This window comes from Labrus bergylta, chromosome 16 (assembly GCF_963930695.1).
Source record: "Labrus bergylta chromosome 16, fLabBer1.1, whole genome shotgun sequence".
NCBI lineage: Eukaryota > Metazoa > Chordata > Actinopteri > Labriformes > Labridae > Labrus > Labrus bergylta.
In genome coordinates this window covers 23593406-23614588 of record NC_089210.1, presented here as the reverse complement: position 1 = coordinate 23614588, position 21183 = coordinate 23593406, and the positions used below count along the sequence as shown (strand labels likewise).

The window sequence follows — 21183 nt, the reverse complement described above, 5'->3', positions numbered from 1 at the left end:
CCATCCCCCAACCAAATACATAAACCACTACATAATGGAAATGTGCGCTTGAATTCACCCCGCCGCCACCACCCACGCCACCTCTTTTATTCGGAGACATGGCAGGTAAATTAATTGGCTGTGAGTATGTAACTTATATGCCGAGATAAAGGTGCGCTGTCTGGCCAAGGCGCAGCGTAACGGCCGTAATGATGGCTCCATTGTGTTGATGTTGGGGGGGGGGGGGGGTGGTGGTTAGCGGCACAGTCAGCGGGGCCCTTTGCTGGAGGGCTGGATAGTCTCTGATTAATAGTAGGGAATGCTTTGAAGTGACACCCAAGTGCACTGACTCATAGGCTAATAGCAGTACCATCAGTATAGAGAGCGCTCCCTCTCCCTCAGTCTTCATTAGCTAACGTTTCCCCGGCACTATCTTGCCATCACCCCCCTTACACGCCTGCCTCATCTACAGAGAGCTTTTAGGAGCTTGTGTTTCTTTTTTTTTTTATTTGCAATTGTTTCATGATTTCACTGTCATTTCTTTCTGTCTTGGTCTGTAAAAGAGCAGATTTCTTTTTCTTTGAAGGCAGCGGAGAGAGAGAGAGAGAGAGAGAGAGAGAAGGCATAGAGTAGAGGCCTTTTACTCCCAGAGCTCAGTCGCATAGGTGAACTGTGGCACAGCCTAAAGACTCGTGGGATTGATGCTGCACAAGTGGGACATGGCTCGGGACTATTCCCAGGATCCATTTTGATCTCCCCATACTGACAGACGAGCCACAGCTGTGAGTGTGTATGTATGGCTGTGTGAGTGTTTGTGTGTGTGCGTGTGTGTGTGTGCGTGTGTGTGTGTGTGTGTGTGTGTGTGTGTTTAGGAAGCAGAGGCAGAGAGGCAGGGTTGGGTCTGTCAGCTGTTGGAGTAAAGTAAACTATTAGCGGAGGGAGAAGGCAGTGTTTCCAGCGAAGAATTAGAACCACTTCTAATTGCAGTGAGGTTTTTTTTTTTGTGAATTATGCATTTTGCTTGCATACTTTTGATCTGCTTGTTTCTTGAGTGCCTGTCGTTGTTTTGTAGTGGAGGCAACTTTTCTTTCCAAATCATAACTCAGCTGGTGTAACTCATTCTGACGAGTAGTGTGTTTTTTTTTGTTTTAGTTTTTGTGTGGGTATACATGAGTTGTATGTGTGTTTGTGTTTGTACACATGTGTAGTATTTGTGTGTGTGCCCACACAGAAGAGCAATCAAAGGGGCTGTGTGGTGGAGAGATTGTATGAAAGGAGCGAGAGAGGGAACAGAGTGGCAGGCAGCTGAGAGGGCAGCATGTGGGGGTGGACGGGGGGCTGATGCAGGTGCCTAATTCTACCTCAGCTCTGGGCGTTTTATATTCCATCCATCTCTCTCTCTCTCTCTCTCTCTCTACTACACTTCTGCAAGGGGGCTGTCGTGGTATGTAGTAAATCCACCTGCTTCAATTAAATGCTGATCAGCCAATATATGTGATAGTTATCACAACTGTAACACACACAGATGGATTTATACAGCATTATACTGTCAGTCTGTTACGTAATTAATTGCTAGAGAATTTTAAGGAGCTGTGTTCATTTTTCACCTCATCATTTTAATCACTTTTTTTTTGCACAACAGCTTGTTCTCAGGTTTGCAGGCGGCTACGTTTTCAAGAAGCTATAGCTTACTGTTTTTTTTTTTTTTTGTGAAAGTGCTGTAAATCACATCACATCACATTCCCAGCGAATCGGATGACAGTTATGCGAGTGCATCTGCTGTTTCTCCATCAGGACCTCAGGCCGGTGTTATCTCGTTTTTTTTTTTTAACTAGATAGAAAGACTGCAGATAACATTGTCATTATGGTTCTTTGGGAGGGGGTCAGGGTGTCATGGGGAAATTTCAGTGCATTGACAGGAATTTGTCTTTGTGCATCTCTGCTGATTAGTTAAGAGGCTAGTAATGGATCATAGCTGGGATATTTCTAGGATTGTTAAAACATTTACAACACACCTATATGAGGGGTTTTTAGAGGTCAGTTGTAGTCCTATGTTGCTGAGGGATCATAAATGAACTTTGGGTGTGCACATGTGGGCGGTATATGCAGGAAATGTGCTCGATTTCTTTAGCTAATGTGAAAAATCTGTACTTCCCTTGCTTGACTGGGTGACTGGCTGGTGAAGTATGTGGAGAGAACTGGTCATCCTCCTTAACAGCACTCCAGACCAGAGTCTTCTGTGGAAACTGGATGGATCAATACCACTGGCATGGCGGGGGTGGACTAAACTATGCAGCTGTGTGGGAAGGAGATGATGGTTTGTGTACTGGAACATGTGACGGCGTTGCGGATGTCTGTTATTTCAGTGGAAGAATTGTATGTAAGCTATGAGGTCTGCAATGTATGTAAATGTGTGTATCCCCGTTTGACAGGTCTCCTTACAGCAAGGGAGGCTGCTTTGAGGATCGATACCGACACACCGTCTGCACGAGTACACACGCATACACACAACATACACACCCTTTTTACGCTCACTGTCTCATCTGTCAGTTGACAGAGTTTTCTCCAGCTCTGTGGGCTCTCTTTCCAGCCAAGCAGATGGTGCACATTCAGAATGAAAGCAGATCCTAAGTCCTTTTGGATCTCCATCAATCCGACAGTCTCTGGGACCGTCCTGTGAGGGGCTCAAGTTTCTCAGCACTGACTGAGCCTTCCCGGCTCTTCAACCAGGGTGTAGTTGCCACCTTCCTGTCCAGTGCTTTTTAATCTCTCATTCAACAACAGTCTGCATTTACACACACACACACAGACACACACACACACACACACACACACACACACACACACACACACACACACACACACACACACACACACACACACACACACACGCTGCAGCTCCAAAGAGGCTGCTGACAGTTGCTCCCATTGCTCAGTCCCTGGCAACTCAGCTGATACCTCCAGACCCAGCAGGGTGCCTCTGCTCCCCCTCATCAGAGTCTGGTTTGCATATAGTACAGAGCTCTTTTTCCTCAACTTCTCTCGTCGGTCCTGCGTACCTGCAGTGGCAGCTGTACCCCTGAAGTCCTCCTCCCCTAGCCCTTTCAGCCTGTGTGATTTTATGTGACAGAATGAGTAGGATTTATTTCAGCACGCGTGTTTGGATCCTTTTAACGGGGCTGGTTTGAAGGCGCCTCACTTTGAAGCCCGCACCACTCCTAACTGTAAGTGATTTTATGAGATGCGTTTCTGTGCCAGTCGGCCCGGCCAATGCGCCCCACAACCAGATTCGTGGAGAGCAATGGGGATGCAATTTGAGCACATCCCATCTGGGAGCGGAGGAAGGGAGAAAGTTTGCGCTCTTGTGTATGCGACTCTCACACATGTGTGTGTGTAGATGTTTTTTTGCGTACATGTAAAAGAAGAGAGTTGGTTAGCATTGGCTGTGAGTGGGGGTGGGGGGGTGGGGGGGAGTTTGGCTTCTTGAGGGAGGCCTCGTACTGCCCCTGCCTGCGTCTACTGATTTATGAGCTTGTGAAGGAAATCTCTCATTTGTCACTTTTCATCTCTTTTCGCCACATCATCCTTTTTTTTCTCTCTCTCATGGAATTCAGCCTTTCCCTAAATCTTCCATTACTCCCAGAGAAAAGAAATGTAGGGGTAATACGAGAGGAAAGGAGGAAAGCAAAGACACAGCAAGCAGGGCTCTGCTATATTTCTGCATCTGGTTAAAACTTTGTCAAACAAAAAGGCTTGTCATAGTGGGTATGCTTTAGTAAATATTCATAGGTGTTGACATGCTAGTTTAATGTCTTTTGTTTGTGGTTACGGTGCGTGACATTAGGCAGTGTATACAGTCTGCCTGTAAAGAATTCAAAGCACTTGTTATGGTGCTGTTTCTGCTGCTCAGTGGTTTGAACATTATTGTTAAAAAAAACCAAACATTTGGTGTGAATATCCTGTAAAAAAAACAAAAACATCTGTGAGTGTTTCTTAAGAGTGAGTGTGGAGAACATTTCTAGCCACGGGGACAAATACACACAAGTTTGTCACTAATATATGTCGGCCAGTGCAATACCACACCGGGGTCAGTGTCAGGTCATCTGCAGACTGGAGTCTTCGCATGTGTGTGTGTGTAAACGTCAATGTGCACTCATCATGGCTTTATGTGCCTGTGTGCACCTTACTCACTCAGGTGCTACCTATAAATCCACCTCACCCCTTCCTGGCCCTCTGACGACAAAGAAAGGAGCAGCAGGGGCTTCACCCTTTTTTTTTGCGAAAACGTGGGAGGAGAGAGGAAAGGGAGGGAGAAGGTAAAGGGGTTAGAGGGGAAGGGAGATAAACGAGGGAGGGGGCTTAATGAGAGCCCTGGCTCACATGATTATGGGACTGGCTGATAGAAATCAGGATCTTTTTCAAAGAAGTCAATTAACCCCCTTCCCCCCTTCTCTAATTATGCATGGATTGCTCCACTGGCTCTTAACTGATAGGGTTGCACAGTTCAGCTGAATATGCAGACTCATGCTGCCTGAGTCTACACAGGTCTGCGTGTACTTTAAGACGCATTTGTCCATTTTTTTTATTTTTTTTTAGAATCTGTTTGCAGTTTGTTTTAAACTCAGGGGTTTTTCCAAAGCCGTTAGTTATCTGCAGCCCCCCTCATCTTTCTTCCTTGCATGACAGGTTGGGCCAATACCTGGCAAGATCCAGGAGGGGGCTCCACCCCAGGAGGCCTCTGGTCATTAGTGCATTGGAGGCTCGATGACGGCTGAACTCTGTGGTCAGAGTAAATAAGCAGTGTAGTAGAATGTCAACATGACCAGGCGGCTCCTTCACAGCACCCACTGTTGACATAACTGCTCTCTTATCTGAGAAGTGCAAAGCCCAGCCCCACAATAGAATGCTGTGCCAGAACAAATACAGTTCGGAGATAGAAACCCCTCCTCTCCAACACACACATTCATACACACACACACACACACACACACACACACACACACACACACACACACACACACACTAACACGCACACACACACTGTGAGGAAATGTGTTGCATGGCACTACAAGTGCAAAGCTGCTACTGCGGCGGGGCATCAATATGGCACAAAACAATGCATAACTGAAGTTTTGCTCCTAGCGTGCGGCTGTTCCTCCAAAACCTGGTGTTTAACTGCTCATGAGAAAAATTGGGTGTATAGGATCTCAGTAGACTCTGCCTGCTGAGCTCCACACAGCAAAGACTGAAGGTCAGCATGACAATCATAAGACGAGCTCTGGATCGGATTTAAGTGAATGATGGGGTTTTTTTTTTAGAAGATGCAGCTGCAACCATTACCCCCCCCCCCCACCCCCCCACCCCCCCAGGGTGTGTGTCCAAGGAAAAAGGGAGAGGGGTCGCAGAAGAAAATAAAGATGGCGGCTGTTTGCTTTTCAAACCCCTTGTTTAAGTACCTGTGTCACATTCGCTGTTTTTTCTGTGTCAAAACATTTCAATAAGCTCCTCTTCCCCTCACTGCCTCACATCACCCTAATAACTCTTCTTTATTCTTCTTCCCTGTCTCCTCTCCGTCCCCCTCTGCCTCCGCCCTTCTCTCCATTACGGCCTCTGCCAGGTCTACTCTAGACTGAGCTTGGCTCACACTGGCATTGTGATAACCTGCTGAAAGCCGTTGCCCTCCTGTGGATACGGGGACACCCAGCTGAGGTTTTTTTTTTCCTGTGCTACTTCTGGGGCTCTCTCCTTAAATCCATAAATAGCTGTCTTCCATTCACACATTCCCCAAATGATTCCCTGGTCAGGCCAGTCTTGGGGCTTTCTGGCCCAACGCACAGATGCTGACATGTTTTATGGCCAGACGAGCTAAGCGTACAGAAAAATAAGAAAAACCAATATGTGCCCTCGTCGGCACGCTGTTCAAAGCAGGTTTAATGGTTACTCTGGGATGTTGAGTTTTTATTCGAGACCCACAACACTGCCAGCAGTTCTATTGAGCATGGCCAGTTGGAAAATATATGATTTTAATTTCCAGCCTGCTAACATGTGTATGAAGGGGCGGTTTGGTGAGGCATTCTCAGCAAGTGTGTATCTGCGTGTGTGGGATGTGTTTGAGGATGTGCAATGGAGAAACAAAAGCGAGCAGCTGCAGCACATCTGTTGACTTCGATCAGATACTGAAGGCCTCTGGTAACCCCTTAAGGGCGTCCCCTCCTCCTGTGTTGGATCTGAATACAACCCCGCAGATAGAGACAGATTTAGAGGGGAATACAACGTGACTGTCCTTCCTGTCCACCTGAGCAGCGGACTCAAGATAGACGACACCAATGGCCGCTGTGCAGCCAACCAGCAAGACAGACAAGCCATGAGCGGCTGATGAAGATGATATCCCCTCCCCTCTGTCTCCCCTGCTTTGACCTTGGTTTGTGCCTTCTCTACTCCTTGCTGTTAAAGCTTACATCAAGCTAACCAGCTGGAGAGGAAAGGCTTTTTTTTTTTTTTTATGGCTGCCCTGCTCTATGTTACACTTCATCTGCTCATGTTCGGGTGAGGATGACCTTCTCTCCTCTGTACAGATTGCAGGAAATGCTCCTAATTTTACTCATCTCTGCTCAAGTGTGTTCCTGCAGATGTTGAGCAGGCCCCCACAGCAGCATTCCACGGATGACCAGTGTCAGCAGTCAAGAGACATAGCTCAACTTTAAAGCCCAGTTTGTCAGATGCATTTCATGAAAGAATTTACTGTGAGATTTGGCTGACCTTGTATGTATTTGAAAGTGCAGGCAGCTACAGCGGGGAAGAGAGTGTTTATCTGCATGTGCCAAGTAAAGTATTGTCCTTATGGCTAGGAAGCTTTGCAACAACAAAAGTCAAGAAGCTGCACGCGTCTAACACGGTGTGTTCTTTTCAAGGTAGTACTGTGTATCATTTGGCCTTGGCCACAGGTGCCTCCCGTCCTCTTGCCTGTAGGTTATCAGAACAAAAAATGCTTACATTTGTCTCGCACAACGCTACAAGAATGAAACATTTCTCCTTTGTTCCCCTTGTGAACCAGCGGCAAATTATATTCAGGGCTGCAGAAAGACCTTGGGCTGGTTGGCGCGTCGGCCCTCGGCTCTCCGTTATCTGCACTGTTCTGTCTCTGAGCCCCTGACAGGCTACATCAGACGGAGAGAAGCCAGAGTAGGGAGCTGCCTTCTGTTTCTCTCACACACATCACTCCCAGACTTTATCATATTACAGGCCAATCGGAGAGAATTCAGCGGACAGCAGTAGCAGTTTGTTTCAACCAGCACCGCTCCCAATGACCTAGAGGAGGCGCTGGCCACAGGTGGGAGAGGGAGGGAACGAGGACGGGAGGAGGACGTAGAGGACAGGACATTCCGATTAGCCTTGGATGTTAGGATGCTGATTTATTTGCGATTTTGTCAGAGGGAGGGGTGAACCTGTGTCTCCGGATAAAACAAGACATTAATTACCCTGCCAGACGTCAGGGGAAAATGATGGACACAAACAAGAGCAGAGTAACAGAGTGTAAGTGGGACAAGAGAGTAGGAGTGAAAGCAGTTTTTAAAAACCCCCAAAATGAAGAAAAAGTGTTTCCATTTTGAGGCGCGCGGATGACTACAACTGAGGGAAGAGAGCGGGGCGATGAGGGAGGACAGAAATATGGAGCTGAGCAGCAGGGGGAAGGCGGCAGAGTGATGGAGGAATGATGGAGAGGGTGTGAGGACGGAAAGGGAAAACTGAGAAGGGAAATGAGTGATGGGGCTCGAAGGAGCAAAGGGAGAACAAGGGATGAAAGTGAAAAAAAAAAAAAAGGGAAGACAGCAGGCAAAATCCGCTGCGTGAATCGAGCTGCTTGCAGATTTATGTGGTGTTTTTGGGTATCATTATACATCAACCAGAGGAGATGGAGAGACTCGAGCAATGTGATGCCTATGGGTTTGTGTGTGTGTGTTTATCTGTGTACCACACTTTTATTCTCCATCCTCACGCTGCTCATGTCTCCTCCAAAGCAAACTGACTGCTGAAATTCGACAGAACACACTTGCCTGTGGTGAGGTAACATCCACCCACATCCACACTCCACTTTTCCAAAGCCTATCTATCTAGCACTGCTGGTTGAGAGAAGAGAGGTTTTAGACCACCCAGGACCGGGTAGTCAAAGAGGTGCTTTGATGTGGCACAAGCATATGTGCAGTGCATGGGTACCATCTCTGCTAAAACACACTCGCAAAACACAGTTTTACTGCCTCCTGTGCGGCATCATTACTCCTCGTCACTGGTGTGCTGGGATGCTCAGAAGGAGAGCGAGTGAATGAGAGGCAGCCACCTCCTGTGCCAGGCAGTGCCAGGCTAAAACACTGGAGCCGTATGGTCACCCTGAGGGAGGGGAAACCTTCCCAGTCTAACCACCTCTCAATTAACCAATTACATTCAAGAGTTAACAGGGTGACTGATGAAAGAGAGAAGTGCTGAGTACTGGTTTTTAACTGCCTTTTTTCCCCTTTACCAGGCATGTTTGAGGCTGTGACCTGGCTGGCTAAGCCGGGGCTGCGTCAACCGAAACATGGCACGCAAGCCGCCCCTTAGTCACCCATCCATCCCTAGGCCAGAAAACATTAAACCAGCGGATTCAGACAGATCAGTCATCAGCTGTAAAACAAACCAGATCCAGAGCATTCCATGTCGCTGATTCCAGTGGAACAGAAGAACCGTGAAAATCCTGTATTTGAATCTGTTGATTGAGGCACCTGATGGAAGACGTTCAAAAGTGGAAGACACTTTGTCGTCGTTTGTAACGTGGCTCTTTCCTTTTTCACGCCCTCGTATTTTCTTTGGTCCTGCAGATGGGTTTTAATGGATGCCAAATGGGAGGTTTAGTGCCTTGCTATTGGCCTGTTGGAGTGTCTTTTTAACGCCATCGTATTAAATGACTTGTGTTTAGGACTCGAGGCTATGGCGTGCTCCACTCGTTTACAATGTGCCTCAGGCGGAGAGTGTTTGTGACTTACCACTAAAAGTACAAATTTTATCCCTGTGTTCAAGAGGAGGGGGGTGGGGGTGGGGGGGGCTGCAACATTGGCTGCTGCCGCCAATAAAAGATACGCGGGTTCTGTGACACAATTGTAGTGGGGCTGCTTTGAGCCCTGGAGCCAAATGCAGTGTGTTTGGAATCAGTCTGACAGCTAGATAGAGAGAGAGAGAGGTGAGAAATCCCTCTTTGACTCTGCTCATTTTAAGCGAGGATATCTTTGTGCGCTGATTTTGTTGGTCTTATTGGAAGGCTGTGACAATTTCAGTTCCTGCACGCTTTATTTAATGTGTGTGCGTGTGTGAATGAGGACTAGCGTAAAGGAAGTCGGTATGCAATTTGAGGGGTGAAGGACTCCCCGTCGTATGTGAGGCCCAGGAGGATTCCTCCCCCTTTCCTCCCTTCCTCCCCCTCCCTTCTTTAACCCCCCCCCCCCCTTACAGTCATCTCTTTCCTCTGTGAGATCTACAATGCTGGGAAGAAATGTGTCATTAACAGGGGAGACCAAAATAATGTTTATGGGCTCAAGCAGCACTGAAATCATTTTCCATATCAGTGCAACTGCATGGGCCCTGTGGGGGAGTAAATCTGATTTTCTCCTCCCTGTGCCAATGGGAAACATCATGGGAAAGAAAACAGATTGGATTGTTAGAGAGATGGCCTGACGCAGCTGTGGGCGGCTCTTTTTGTGTTTGGGTGTGTTGCTGTGTGTGCGTGTGCATGTGTGTGTGTGTGTGTGTGTGTGTGTGTACACTTGTCTGTGTGTCACGAGAGAGGAAGACAGAAACGACTAGAGAGGGGAAGAGAAAGAGAAAAATGAAAGATAAAATGTGGATGTTTAGTGTACATGTGCGGAGGAGAGAATGAGATTGATGAGCCCCGCTATGATAGTCACAACTTTACGCCTCAGGAACGAAGAGCTAGAATGCAAAAACAGCACTAATATGCTCTCCTGTAACAATGGGTCAGTTAACAAGCACACTCACCAAAGTTTGGACAGATAATAAATGGTTCTCCTTGAAGAGCATGGAGATGCCCTGTATACCAAGAACAAAGTGCTTCTGGCTCTGTAAGCACTCAGCAAAATGTCAGGCCTTTATTGGCCATTCCATAAGAAACACTTGCATTTTATCTGAACCCAGAGACAAAAAACGGCAGTCGCTTTAGTAGCTAGCATAAAGGGGGGATTTAATAAAGTAAAATGCTGATGGAAATAACAAGGTGGTGCTTGGAGAGGAAAACACTGTAGGAGTCAAGTCCAAGGAAAACAACATTGGTGTGGTGTAATATGCGCTTCCTGCATCGTGAATATTTAAGTTTTCAGGGAAAGAAAGCCTAGTTAAGTGATTTTGTGTTGTGACATTGCTTTCCTTGTGTGCGCTATTTAATCCGCGTTGTGGGAGTTGGGAATGTGAGTGTTCATGTGTGGGTGGGGTGTAAAAGGAAGGTAATGGGCCTTGAGCTCATTTGTCCTGGCTTGGTCCTGCTGCTGTTTCACATCTGTCCTCCCACCTCCAGCGTCCTGGTCTGGAATGTCTTCTTTTTTTCTCCACAGACGAGGCCAGTGGACTCTGCACTGTATATCACTTTCACATGGATCGCAGGAAGCTAACCCAAACAAAGCTCCCGGTTGCTAGCCCAGACCTAATAGACTACCTTTATCTTGTGATTTTTTTTTTTCTTTTCCCCAGACATCATTAATTCCTCAGCTTGCCTGTGTCCACTTTCCTCTGAGGTCTATCTGTAGTAGGTGTTTTACACAGACGCACCAAGCTCTTGAACGTTTCACCCCAACTTTACCCGGACTTTTTTCTGACAGCCCCTTCGTAAAAGTTCCACGGGAAGACGGGTTGAGCTGGTGTGGGATTGCAGCAGGAAATGTTCAATGCAGGAACATTCATGTAGAGCTGCAGAGGTTTAAGTCACATGAGCTGTGCGCGACCGATTCAATCGTCGGCCACATATCAAAGCGGCTTCACCGCCAGTTTGTTCTTTTGCACTCCGTTGATACTGTGCATATGTACAATAACTTGTAGCATTGATATAAAGGCTACATGTTGGACTCTGTTGCTTTGTCGCTCAACTTGGATTGATGCTGCACCTTTTTTACCTTGTGTTTTGCCTCCTTCAAAACTTCATTTTGTGAAGGACGTGTGTGAATAAGCCACTCAGGAAGATTTCAGGATGTCCTTTTTTATTACAAGTGAATGTGTGAATACAGTAACATCAAACCTAAGCCACTTGCCCTGCTCCATGCTCTTTAACATCTTCACCTTCCTCATATCCCCATGGCCTTCACCCACACTACTAAAACCCCCCTCAGCCTGATCTTACTTTGCCAGTGAGAGGTCTTATTGTCTCTTAAACGACACACTTCCTGCACTTCCTGTACTTCTCCTTGGTAAATAGCCGCACTGGTGCTGTGTGTCCAGCTCTTATTTACAGTGCCCATAAAACGCCTCTTCAACAGGAACCTTTCCAGACATTGCTATCTCTTCCTGTCTGCCAACCCCGTGCCCCATCCCCCCCCCCCCCCCCCCCCCCCCCCCCCCCTCATTGCCACCACTGTTGGTACAGGAGTAATGGGATAAGAGGTGGACCCCCTTTTGAAAATAATAGCTTCTGAATGATTAATGCCTCGAGAAGAAAGGCCAGGTAGTGGTACATCTTTGATACCTGCTTTTTTTAAGCGACTCCTAAAAAAATGCCATGCCAGTTGGACTAATTTGTTTCAGATTGTAATCTCTTATCCTTGTCATGTAATATTTTACATTGTATAAACAGCAGGGTGAAATGAGCAGGGTGCTTCAGCCAGAATGTATTTGCATAGCAGTTCTGCAAAAACAAAACAAAAATTCCCACCCTTCCATTACTTGAATCGCAAAGCAAGCGGCTGACCACGAAGCCACTTTGCAAACACAGACTGTCAACTTCAGCGGGGACGACCACCATATTCACACACAATCACACGCACGCGGAGGCTCACATATGCTGCGGGGGCACACACTCCCACACACTCTCTGCTACTCTTTCACCCTCAGAAGTTTTCTCACAGTTTCTCCACACCCTTATCTACACTTCGAGTCCAAACTCTCGCCCCTTACCCCCTCCTCTGGATGTGGCTCTGTAGTATTGGACAATCTTTCTCACTTTTCTTCCTCCGTCCATTCCTCCGACTGCTTCTCCCTCTCCCACCCCCGCACTGACCACATCCACTAAACTCACTCCACAGGCACGCAGTATGGAGAGTGTCGGAGGCGTGTGCTGCTGCCACTCCCCCCCCCCCCCCCCCCACCCCTGCATATGGGCCCAGCTCCAGGACCCGGACCGCCTGCATGCTCTTCCCCCTCTTTTCCTCTCTCTCTCACTTCAGTAGGCTTCTGATCACACAAGCCTCCCACTAGAGTCAGCCCCACTCCCTCAGCCACACCTTTCAACCACCCACCAACCCAAAAAGACAACGTCAGGGAAGGAGTATGCGAAGTATACAACAACAACAACAACAACAACAACAAACTGCCCTGATACAGTTTCGGAAATAAGGAGGAATTTGGCTACCAGTTGCACTAACGTTTTCAAGATGACTGACTGTTTGAAGGAAATCCCCCCTTCTTTAGTAGCCATTTGAAATTCTTTCTGTGTTTTATTGTGAGGAAGTAGGTGCTGGGTTAGTCAGCAGCCCTCCAGGGTTGCGTGTGCAGTCTGTCTCCGGCTGCTGGTGTGTACAGTTGGCCAATCCAATCCAGTTTCCCCATATTACAAGAAGGGTCAGAAACGTTTCCGTGTGTAAATGAGTGAATACGTGTGTGGAAAAGTCTGGCTGGCTTCTTTTTCGGGCGTCTGAATTCCCCGGGCAGAACATGGAACTTCATCGGTAGGAAAGTCTGATGAGAGGACACTGACTTAGGAGTGAAACTTCTACCAACAGACACCCTGCTTAATATGTTTTCACTTGGTAAGTTACCGTTGAACTGTCGAGCATAGCTTCTGTCTTCACTCTTTGCCTGCTGTCTTTTTTTGGTTTGTTCCATTTATGAGCCTGAGCCAAATGATTAACATTCACAGCTGATGTCGTACGAATACAGAATGTCTTTAATTGTAACGAGAAGAATAGGCGTTGTCCGAATTTGTCGTTGTAAATAAATTCTTCAAAGATTTGTCCTGCTGTGTCAGAGTTAAAGCATTGCCAGCAACAGCAACTTAAACAGGCCTCTCTGGAAAAAAAAAAAGTGGCTCCCTTCCTCATTGATTGCATAACTAATGCTAATATTGATTTAATTCATCTGAGAAAAAAAAGGAGGAAGAGACTGTGTGTGTTTTGTCACAGGTCAAGGCAGAAAAAGTGCATGTCAACTGTAATCCTTCAGGGTGTGTTGAACAGATACAAAGCTGGCTGCCACATGGCACTGACTGCTGACTATGCTCTCACAATCACTCACACTTTCTGTGATAGAACGCCTGATAAACTAGCCTTGTGGATGTGTTTTCCCTGGTATTTCTTCTTCTGTCCTCCTCATCTTCTCTGGCGCCCCCACCCCATCACTGATCTGTGGAAACAGGTTGACGCAGTCACACCTGCAATTTTCTATCTGTCTCGCTTCTTTTGCTTGTCACCATCACTCTCATCAATGGCGGTCTGTCTGGTGTCCTTGTCTAGACGACATGTCCGTCCATCCCTCCAGGCTGCCGTCTGCAGAGAAGACGGAGGGGAGCAGACTACCTTGGCTCATTTTTCCAAGGAGCAGACAGAGAAATATGATACACGGAGAAATAATTTCATTTTATCTTCTCTTAGACAATGGACATAGTCGTAGATCTCCGCACGGGGTGTATGTCTCCGCTCGCACGCCCAAAAGCATATAAGTGTGTGTGAAGAGGTGTGCATTTCTCAAGCAGGATATTTTGATCTGATTCCCAGCATTTAAAAGAACAACGTGTTGTGGGTGGGTGCTTGTTGTCTTCTCAGCTTTTTTTTTTTTTTTTGTTGTTGCTCTCCATCACTGCTTTGCCCACACTCAGACGAATCCCTGTGCATCCTATTATGTATAAGTCCCCGTTAAGACACCGAAATACCACTCAACATTGATTTGTATTAATGGGCAGGGATGCTCAGCGGATCAGATTAGCGGCCCAAACAGGGCGATGATTATGACACCTTCCTCCCTGCAGCCTAACAACTGAAACCAGATTAGAGGATGGAGAAATGTGTGTGTAAACAAGCTGAACCGGCTCTCGGGTGGGGTTTCAGGGTAGTTTAGGAGGGCTGCTGTTCCTGAGCAGCACAATGACCAACTGCATCTGGCCAACTGCTGTAGTAATGGGCAGCATTCAGCTTCTCGCCTCGAGCACTGTTTCTCTATCGTTCCCATGACAACTGGGCCTTCATTCTCCCTGCTCCGCCTCCCCGCCTGCTGCTCACTCAGTGCCGTCCACAGGGGCCTCTGCCTGGGCCCACACATTACAGTGTGTGCATACATTTGTGCTTTGGTTGTTGTGCACAAACTGGACTCTCCACACACCTACGCCGGAGTGTGGGTGGAGTAGCACTAGTTAACACCCTCCACCTTCTGAGGAATCTGGTTGTAGTGAATTTCTTTTTGTGTACAGGGGTGTCAGTTTTGGAAGATGTCTGGAGAAGGTGGGGTTGCTCCATCCTAATGCTCCCCATCTCTTTCACTTGATTCTCTAATTGGATTAATCTCCATCTCTTTTAGGGATCAGCACCGATTAGGATGAACAGGACCCTATTTTCTTGAGCAGCCAACACGAGCGCACTGCTGGCACCACTTAAGAACTTGAGAAATAAATAAACAAGGTTTATTTTTTTCCCAGAACGTAGGCAGAAAAACACACAACTTTCATAAGGATCTGGCCTGGCAGAGGCAGGCTCCCTGGATCTTTTGACACTATTTAATAAGCTGCTAAATAAACAGTTATTGTGAGTCCAGCATCTGTGCTGTCATGCCTCAAACTTTTGCTCAACTTGTCCTGCTCTGCTTTAGTTGACACCCAAAATACAGCTACCCCAACACTATGGTATACCAGCCCACTTTTATTACCTCAGTGCTTTCTCACAGACACCTCTGATTCATTACAGTTTACATTCATTTTAAGGAGAGATTCACATAAAGTGAGAGTGTTACTTGTGTCCTTATATGCAGCTGTGGAATTTCTGCTGTACCATGCATGCACAGTATAATTCTCTAGCAAGAGGGAAAGACTGGACGTAACAGAGGGAGGGGTTATTTTCTGAGTGACAGGCCGTGGAGTCAGCAAGACCCAATGTGACAGAGGTGAAGGCAATTGCATGATTACTCTGTGGTATGGTTCAGATTAGACCGGTGGCCGGCCCTTCTTCTAGTACGACCCCATGCCCAAACTGGATAACTGAGAGGTCTATTCTGGTTGTGTAGAGGGACAGGTTTTCATGTTTAAGTTGTTTTGAGACCCTCCTAAGGTTTTTCTTCAATCCCATTCACCCTTAACATCAGCTTTAACTTCAAAGGTCCCTTTGCCTGACATCTAGACTCACCCTTTTTATGTATTGTCCCTCTCCTCTCCTTGTCTTGCTGGCAGAGGCGCTCTCCTCACTTGGTGTGTGAAGAGGGGCTCCGCAGCCTCTCTCTGTCACTCTGTGTCTCTCTCACCCTTTCTCACTCTCTCTCTCTCTCTCTTTCTCTCTCTGGGGCGAGGCTGTTAATAATGCAGGAGGATTAGCTGATTTATGTGAGCCGGAGGCACCGAGGAAAGCTGGGGTTCCTGGGGGCGACAGGCAGAAAGAGAGGGCCAAGGATTGTGCAATGTGGAGGGCGGTGCCATACAGGGGGCCTTGGGGTGTCTTGACGACGGTGGCTGGATGAGTGCCTACCAAGTGCGTTGGCCACAATCCACCCACAATCCACCCACTAACTGCCCCCAACACACCCACCCTGCGCTCCACAGAGCTCTGCCAGGAGCACGTAAAGGGTCAGGGGTGATCTGAGGTGGCAGCCTAGCAAAAAGGAGGGGCTGACAAAAGAGAAAGGCAAAGATACTGTAGGAGCCATCAGGCTACCTCCAGCCAACATGTAGTATGGTTTCCATAGCAGTCATTCATACATGGCTACCTCCTATGATGTTGAGGCTCTTCCTCCCTTGCTTTTGTTGCTGCTAATGTTGCCTGTTGCTTCCTTTTTTTTAATCTTAAAGTTAGAATTCCATTTAAATGAGTATTCTGACTTTGACTTGAAATATCCACTCACAATTAAAGCATTTTTTTAACATCTGGTAAGGCATTTAGAAGTGTTTGTTAAAATAATACAAGTGTTAGATAAACACTGAGGAGAGGGGTTTTTTCAGTAGTTTATGATTGACCAACAGTAAACACACACACACACACTCTCACACACACACACACACACACTCACACACACTCACACAGGGCTGGTTTTAAGGTTGTTTTCGAGGAAGAGCTCTGTAAGGTTGAGGATTGTGGGGGATTTCCACCTGTCTGGTGCTCTGGTGTGAAGAGTGACAGAACGGTGCCTGTATGTGTGCGAGAATGCGTGTCCAATGCCTATTTCTGTGTGTGTGTGTGTGTGTGTGTGTGTGTGTGTGTGTGTGTGTGTGTGTGTGTGTGTGTGTGTGTGTGTGTGTGTGTGTGTGTGTGTGTGTGTGTGTGTGTGTGTGTGTGTGTGTGTGTGTGTGTGTGTGTGTGTGTGTGTGTGTGTGTGTGTGTGTGTGTGTGTGTCTGTGTGTGTGTGTGTGTGTGTGTGTGTGTGTGTGCTCCTGTGCTCTAGCCCATGAGCCATAGGCTTTCACGGTGCAGGGGCAAGCTGCAGACTGATGGGTTTATTCCTGCTGTCTGCCCGGAGGATGTGCTCACTCACTGCCTGGCTGATTAAGACTTCCACACAATTGTTCTCACACTCCCAGAAAAAAAGATCGATTCATGTTTGCACTGATTCACGTTTAAAGAAAATCAAATCACACAGTGTTCCCTGTTATATCAGCTCGTCATGAGGGGCTGTTAATGAATTTTTACCATATCGAAGCCCCCCCCCTTTCGTTCTCACAACTATCGCACAATGTATGCTACACCAATGTGTGTGTGTGTGTGTGCATGTATGTGCAAGTGTGCTCTCATCCAAGCGTCCTCATACATATGCATGAGGCTTCACAGCGGTGTGACTTTGGGGAAATGAATGTGCAAAGAGCCGGGGACCCGGGCCCCTCACTCAAGTGCACTGGCGGGCGCGTAATGGGAATGTAATTTAAGCAGTGGTTAATCAGTGTGTTTTCTCCGACTTGCCCAGCAATGCATAATAGACAATCAGCCCCCAGTCACACGGGCGTTGCTACGAATGGTCAATTACTCATCATAGTCTTGTTAAACACACAGTTCAGCCAGCCAGGGACAGATTGCTCGGCTGGTGCCATCATTATGTTAAAGAACAAAGCAAAGCAAGGCTATGTGTCAGAGAAATAGAAGAGAGAGGAGCGACAGAGGGAAGAGGGTGGCATGCAGTGTATTTTTGCCCATCGAGACGGGATGGAGGGACAGAAGGGCCACTGTGACAAACGGGGAAAAGAAGCTGAACATCAAAAACGGAACCAAGGAAGAGTGTGTGAGTGCACTGTCAGAGTCATACAGCGAAGGAGGAAGAATGAAAGAAAGACAGAGAGGAGCCGAAATGGAGCAGAGCGATGAGAGAGATTGAGGGCATGAAAGTGAGAGATGGAGAGCGTAAGATAATGGAGGGAGGGAGAGAAATTGAGAAAGGGACACTGGGGAGCGGGAGCAAAAAGTGTGTGAGAGCGAGAGGGAGAGAGCTTGAGAAAGTGTGTACTCAGCTGTGAGATGAGACCTCTGTCTGCCCATGGGGAGAGGCGGTGTGAGGGGAGAGGAGACGAGGGGAGAGGACTCTGCTGTCAGTGAGGGGGAGGAGAGTCTCACACTCTTTCTCATCATACACACACACATACAGTCATTCACCCTCTCCCCTCAGCAGTGATCAACCCTGCCTATCTTAATTCCACCTATACGGCCAGTTGACTCCTCCCTTAAACATCTTTGTCTTGGTTTTGGTCACATATTCACTGTACATGTATTACTCTTATTCTAACCGTGTTCTTTTCTCCCTTACTTTGTCCCTGTGGGCATGCAGGCAGTGGATTGATGGGCAATTCCTCCGCCTCCTTCATGGGGACCTTTCTGGCCAGTAGTCTGGGTACCCCCCCTTCCCACCCGTCTCACCCTTCCCGGCCGCCTTCCTCGCCCTCCTCACCCTCCTTCCGGGGTGGACCCCACTCCAGCGCCTCGCAAATCTGGTTCCCCCATTCGCATGAAGGTACCTCAAGTCACATATTTACACACACACACACACACACACACACACACACACACACACACACGCCTCACCCCCTCATCTCACATCATTGACTATGTGGGGATGTGTTCATGTCTTGGCAGTATGGGGAACAGAGCTTTGCAGGGTGTATTGTTACTCTGATACTGTGTATTTTAAGGCCGTGTTAGGTTTCCAACAAAGCACAACTTGTAATCATCAAGAAAAAAAAGGCAGGCTCCCACCCTTTTATTTATGCTCCGAAATAGGCCCAGGACCCACATGTCTAGGACTGAGCATGGTGCCATGGTTTCTGTATGGGGACACGGGGTCAAAAGTTTAGCCGAGGAATCTTGCGGTATTGGATTCATGTCAGCAGGAATGTCGCTCAGGATTCTGTGAGGCAACACGTGCAAAACGCAAGCCAGTAAAAAGTTGCAGTGATTGCAGAGCTTTCAGCTGGTGTCTCCATCACAGTTTAATAGGGTGGGTTCCCACCCAGCGCCTTAGCATAAAACCATCGCTATACACACAGACACCGATTGCACAGTCAGGAAAATGCAACAACACACACACACATACAATTCAACACCTTACATTTCAGCTCTGATGCAGCCAGGAAATCAGACAAGGATCAAGACGACAGATTAGTCTGCTTGGGTATTTTGGGAATTCAAATACTTAGGATGTCAGATAAATGTGAAACCTCCCACCCGCTGATATATTAATGCAAGGTCTGCTTTCCTGTGACTTCACTTCCTCACATTTTACATTTAAATGTTTATAATCTTGGCTAATTACACCATGTGATGGCCATCTAATGCCAGAGTGTTTGAAGTTGACAGACTCCTGTCAGTCACTGTTCTTGTAATTATGTATTTATTGTCTAAGAATAGCCAGCTGTTGGTCCGGGGGTGTCGTGTGGGATGGGGGGTGGGAGACGCCAGTGGGGAGTATTTGTTATTTGTGGTCACTGATCAGCGGCGCCCCAGTTTCATGATTTGCAGCTGATTACGTGCAGAGCAGCTGACGTGCTGTCTGTTTTTTTTTTTTTTTTTAATGTCTAAAAGCATTGGATGCCCCCGAGCTCCTTACTCCCCTCTCCTCTCTCAACCTCACTCTAATGTCCCGGCCACCAGGGGTTGAGTCAGGGACAGCTGTAACAGCGGTGACAAAGGTAAACCTCCAGACTTAGAAACTCCAACATTAGCCCAATCTGAAAGATTTCCCCCCCGGAAAAAAAAATCTATTTTAGCATCAGGTTTTTCTTTTACCTTATACTATTAGGGTTTCATGTCAAAGATTGTCTTCTTGTAGAAAAGTAGAATAATATTAATAAGAGTGATGATGATAATGCCAAGCCTAATAAAAGTAATGGAGGTGATTATGACTGGATTATTACTCAGTTGGCAATGGAGGCCATTATCTCTATTGCAGTTTAATTGCATATAACGCACTAAGAGCATGATTGAATCCAGACTGTTCATCAACCACATTCAGCTGTTCCCTCCTCAAGATAATTGCATATTGTCTTTTTCCTGTTTTGCATAAAAAGCAAGTCATCAAATGAGCGGCACAATTACCCAGACTCTCGCCTGCTCTCTCCGGTGTCAGCAGAACCCCACCAGCAGCAGCAGCAGAGCCGGCGTTGAATCGTGCGTGTATGTGTCAGCGCATTAGTGTGTAACTTGTAACCGAAAAGATATTCTCTGGATTTTTTTCACCCCCCTCATTTCTTTTCCAACAGCATTTTCAAAGAGGCTACATACAAATTGTGCATTCAAAGATCATTGTTTGATCCTCATGTCTCTGGCATATACCTGTCATGGGCAGAAAGTCTTTGTCTCTGCTATTTCTCTGGCACATTTTCCACAAAAGTTTAGCATCTTCCGTTTATTTATATTATCTCATCAGTCCAGAGCTAACCAGCAACTAAGACTAAGTATGAATGTGGATTTAAGATCGCCTGGACTGTAACATAACATTGTTTGTAAATCTAAGCCACATCTGGAGGCAATTGAAATCTGAGTCTCAACAGATATCAAACATTTAGCAAGTGAAGTCAGATATCCAATTACCATTTTGGAAATAAAACCATATCTCCCCATCAATTTAAGACATTTAGTATGTGTAATTCTCTACCTTTATTATGCAAGTTAAAAATACAAATATAGATTATTTATACATAAAAGTGAAGTCACAAGATTTTGGGAATTGAAACTTTTGGTGGTATCACTGGTGATTTAAAGAATAAAACGTAATATAAACTAGGAAGCACTCGGTGGGTTACGCTTCTGAGTTTGCACAAACCTCTTTGAATGTTTTTTTAAACATTTTTTTAAATAATATGAAGACAGAAGAATGTTTAATCTCACTTGGCTCTTGATCAATGAAACATCAACATTACACCATTATATAGTGTAGCTGCATGTGGCTTTTTATTTGGGTTAACAGCAACATTGTATGTGAACAAAGCAAAAAATATCCAAATTACATTTACAGTTGGACAAAAATATCAACCGCAATTCACAAACTCATCAATCAAACTAGGAAAGAGCTTTCCAGGCTCATTGCTTGGGTTTGAATGCAAATGAACGAGAAAAAAAAAGATGTATTTCAACTTAATCTGCAGTAGCACAGACTCCTTTTGAAACGGTCTGTTCAAAGAGAGCCAGTCGGGCAGACAGACCACATATCTACTGGGAGCCTGTGTGACAAACCTTTAGCCGAGTGACACGTTAAGCAAACCTATAAATAGCATCTCCACATAACAGTAGGGACATTGGTCCTTTGGATCAAGAATACTTTGGAGAGTACATTTGTTTGATTGAATCTTCAGTC

At 46.6% G+C, this 21183-nt stretch overlaps 1 protein-coding gene across 5 annotated transcripts in view; it reads left to right on the top strand.

The window, feature by feature from the left end:
- Window positions 1-21183, top strand: part of LOC109994607 (BAH and coiled-coil domain-containing protein 1) — a 62526-nt gene that overhangs the window by 11955 nt on the left and 29388 nt on the right. For all 5 annotated transcript variants that reach the window (XM_065964533.1, XM_065964531.1, XM_029279888.2 and 2 more), the window contains exon 3: window positions 18163-18345. In XM_065964533.1, the coding sequence (XP_065820605.1) occupies window positions 18163-18345 (183 nt within the window). The remainder of the gene's footprint in view (window positions 1-18162; window positions 18346-21183) is intronic.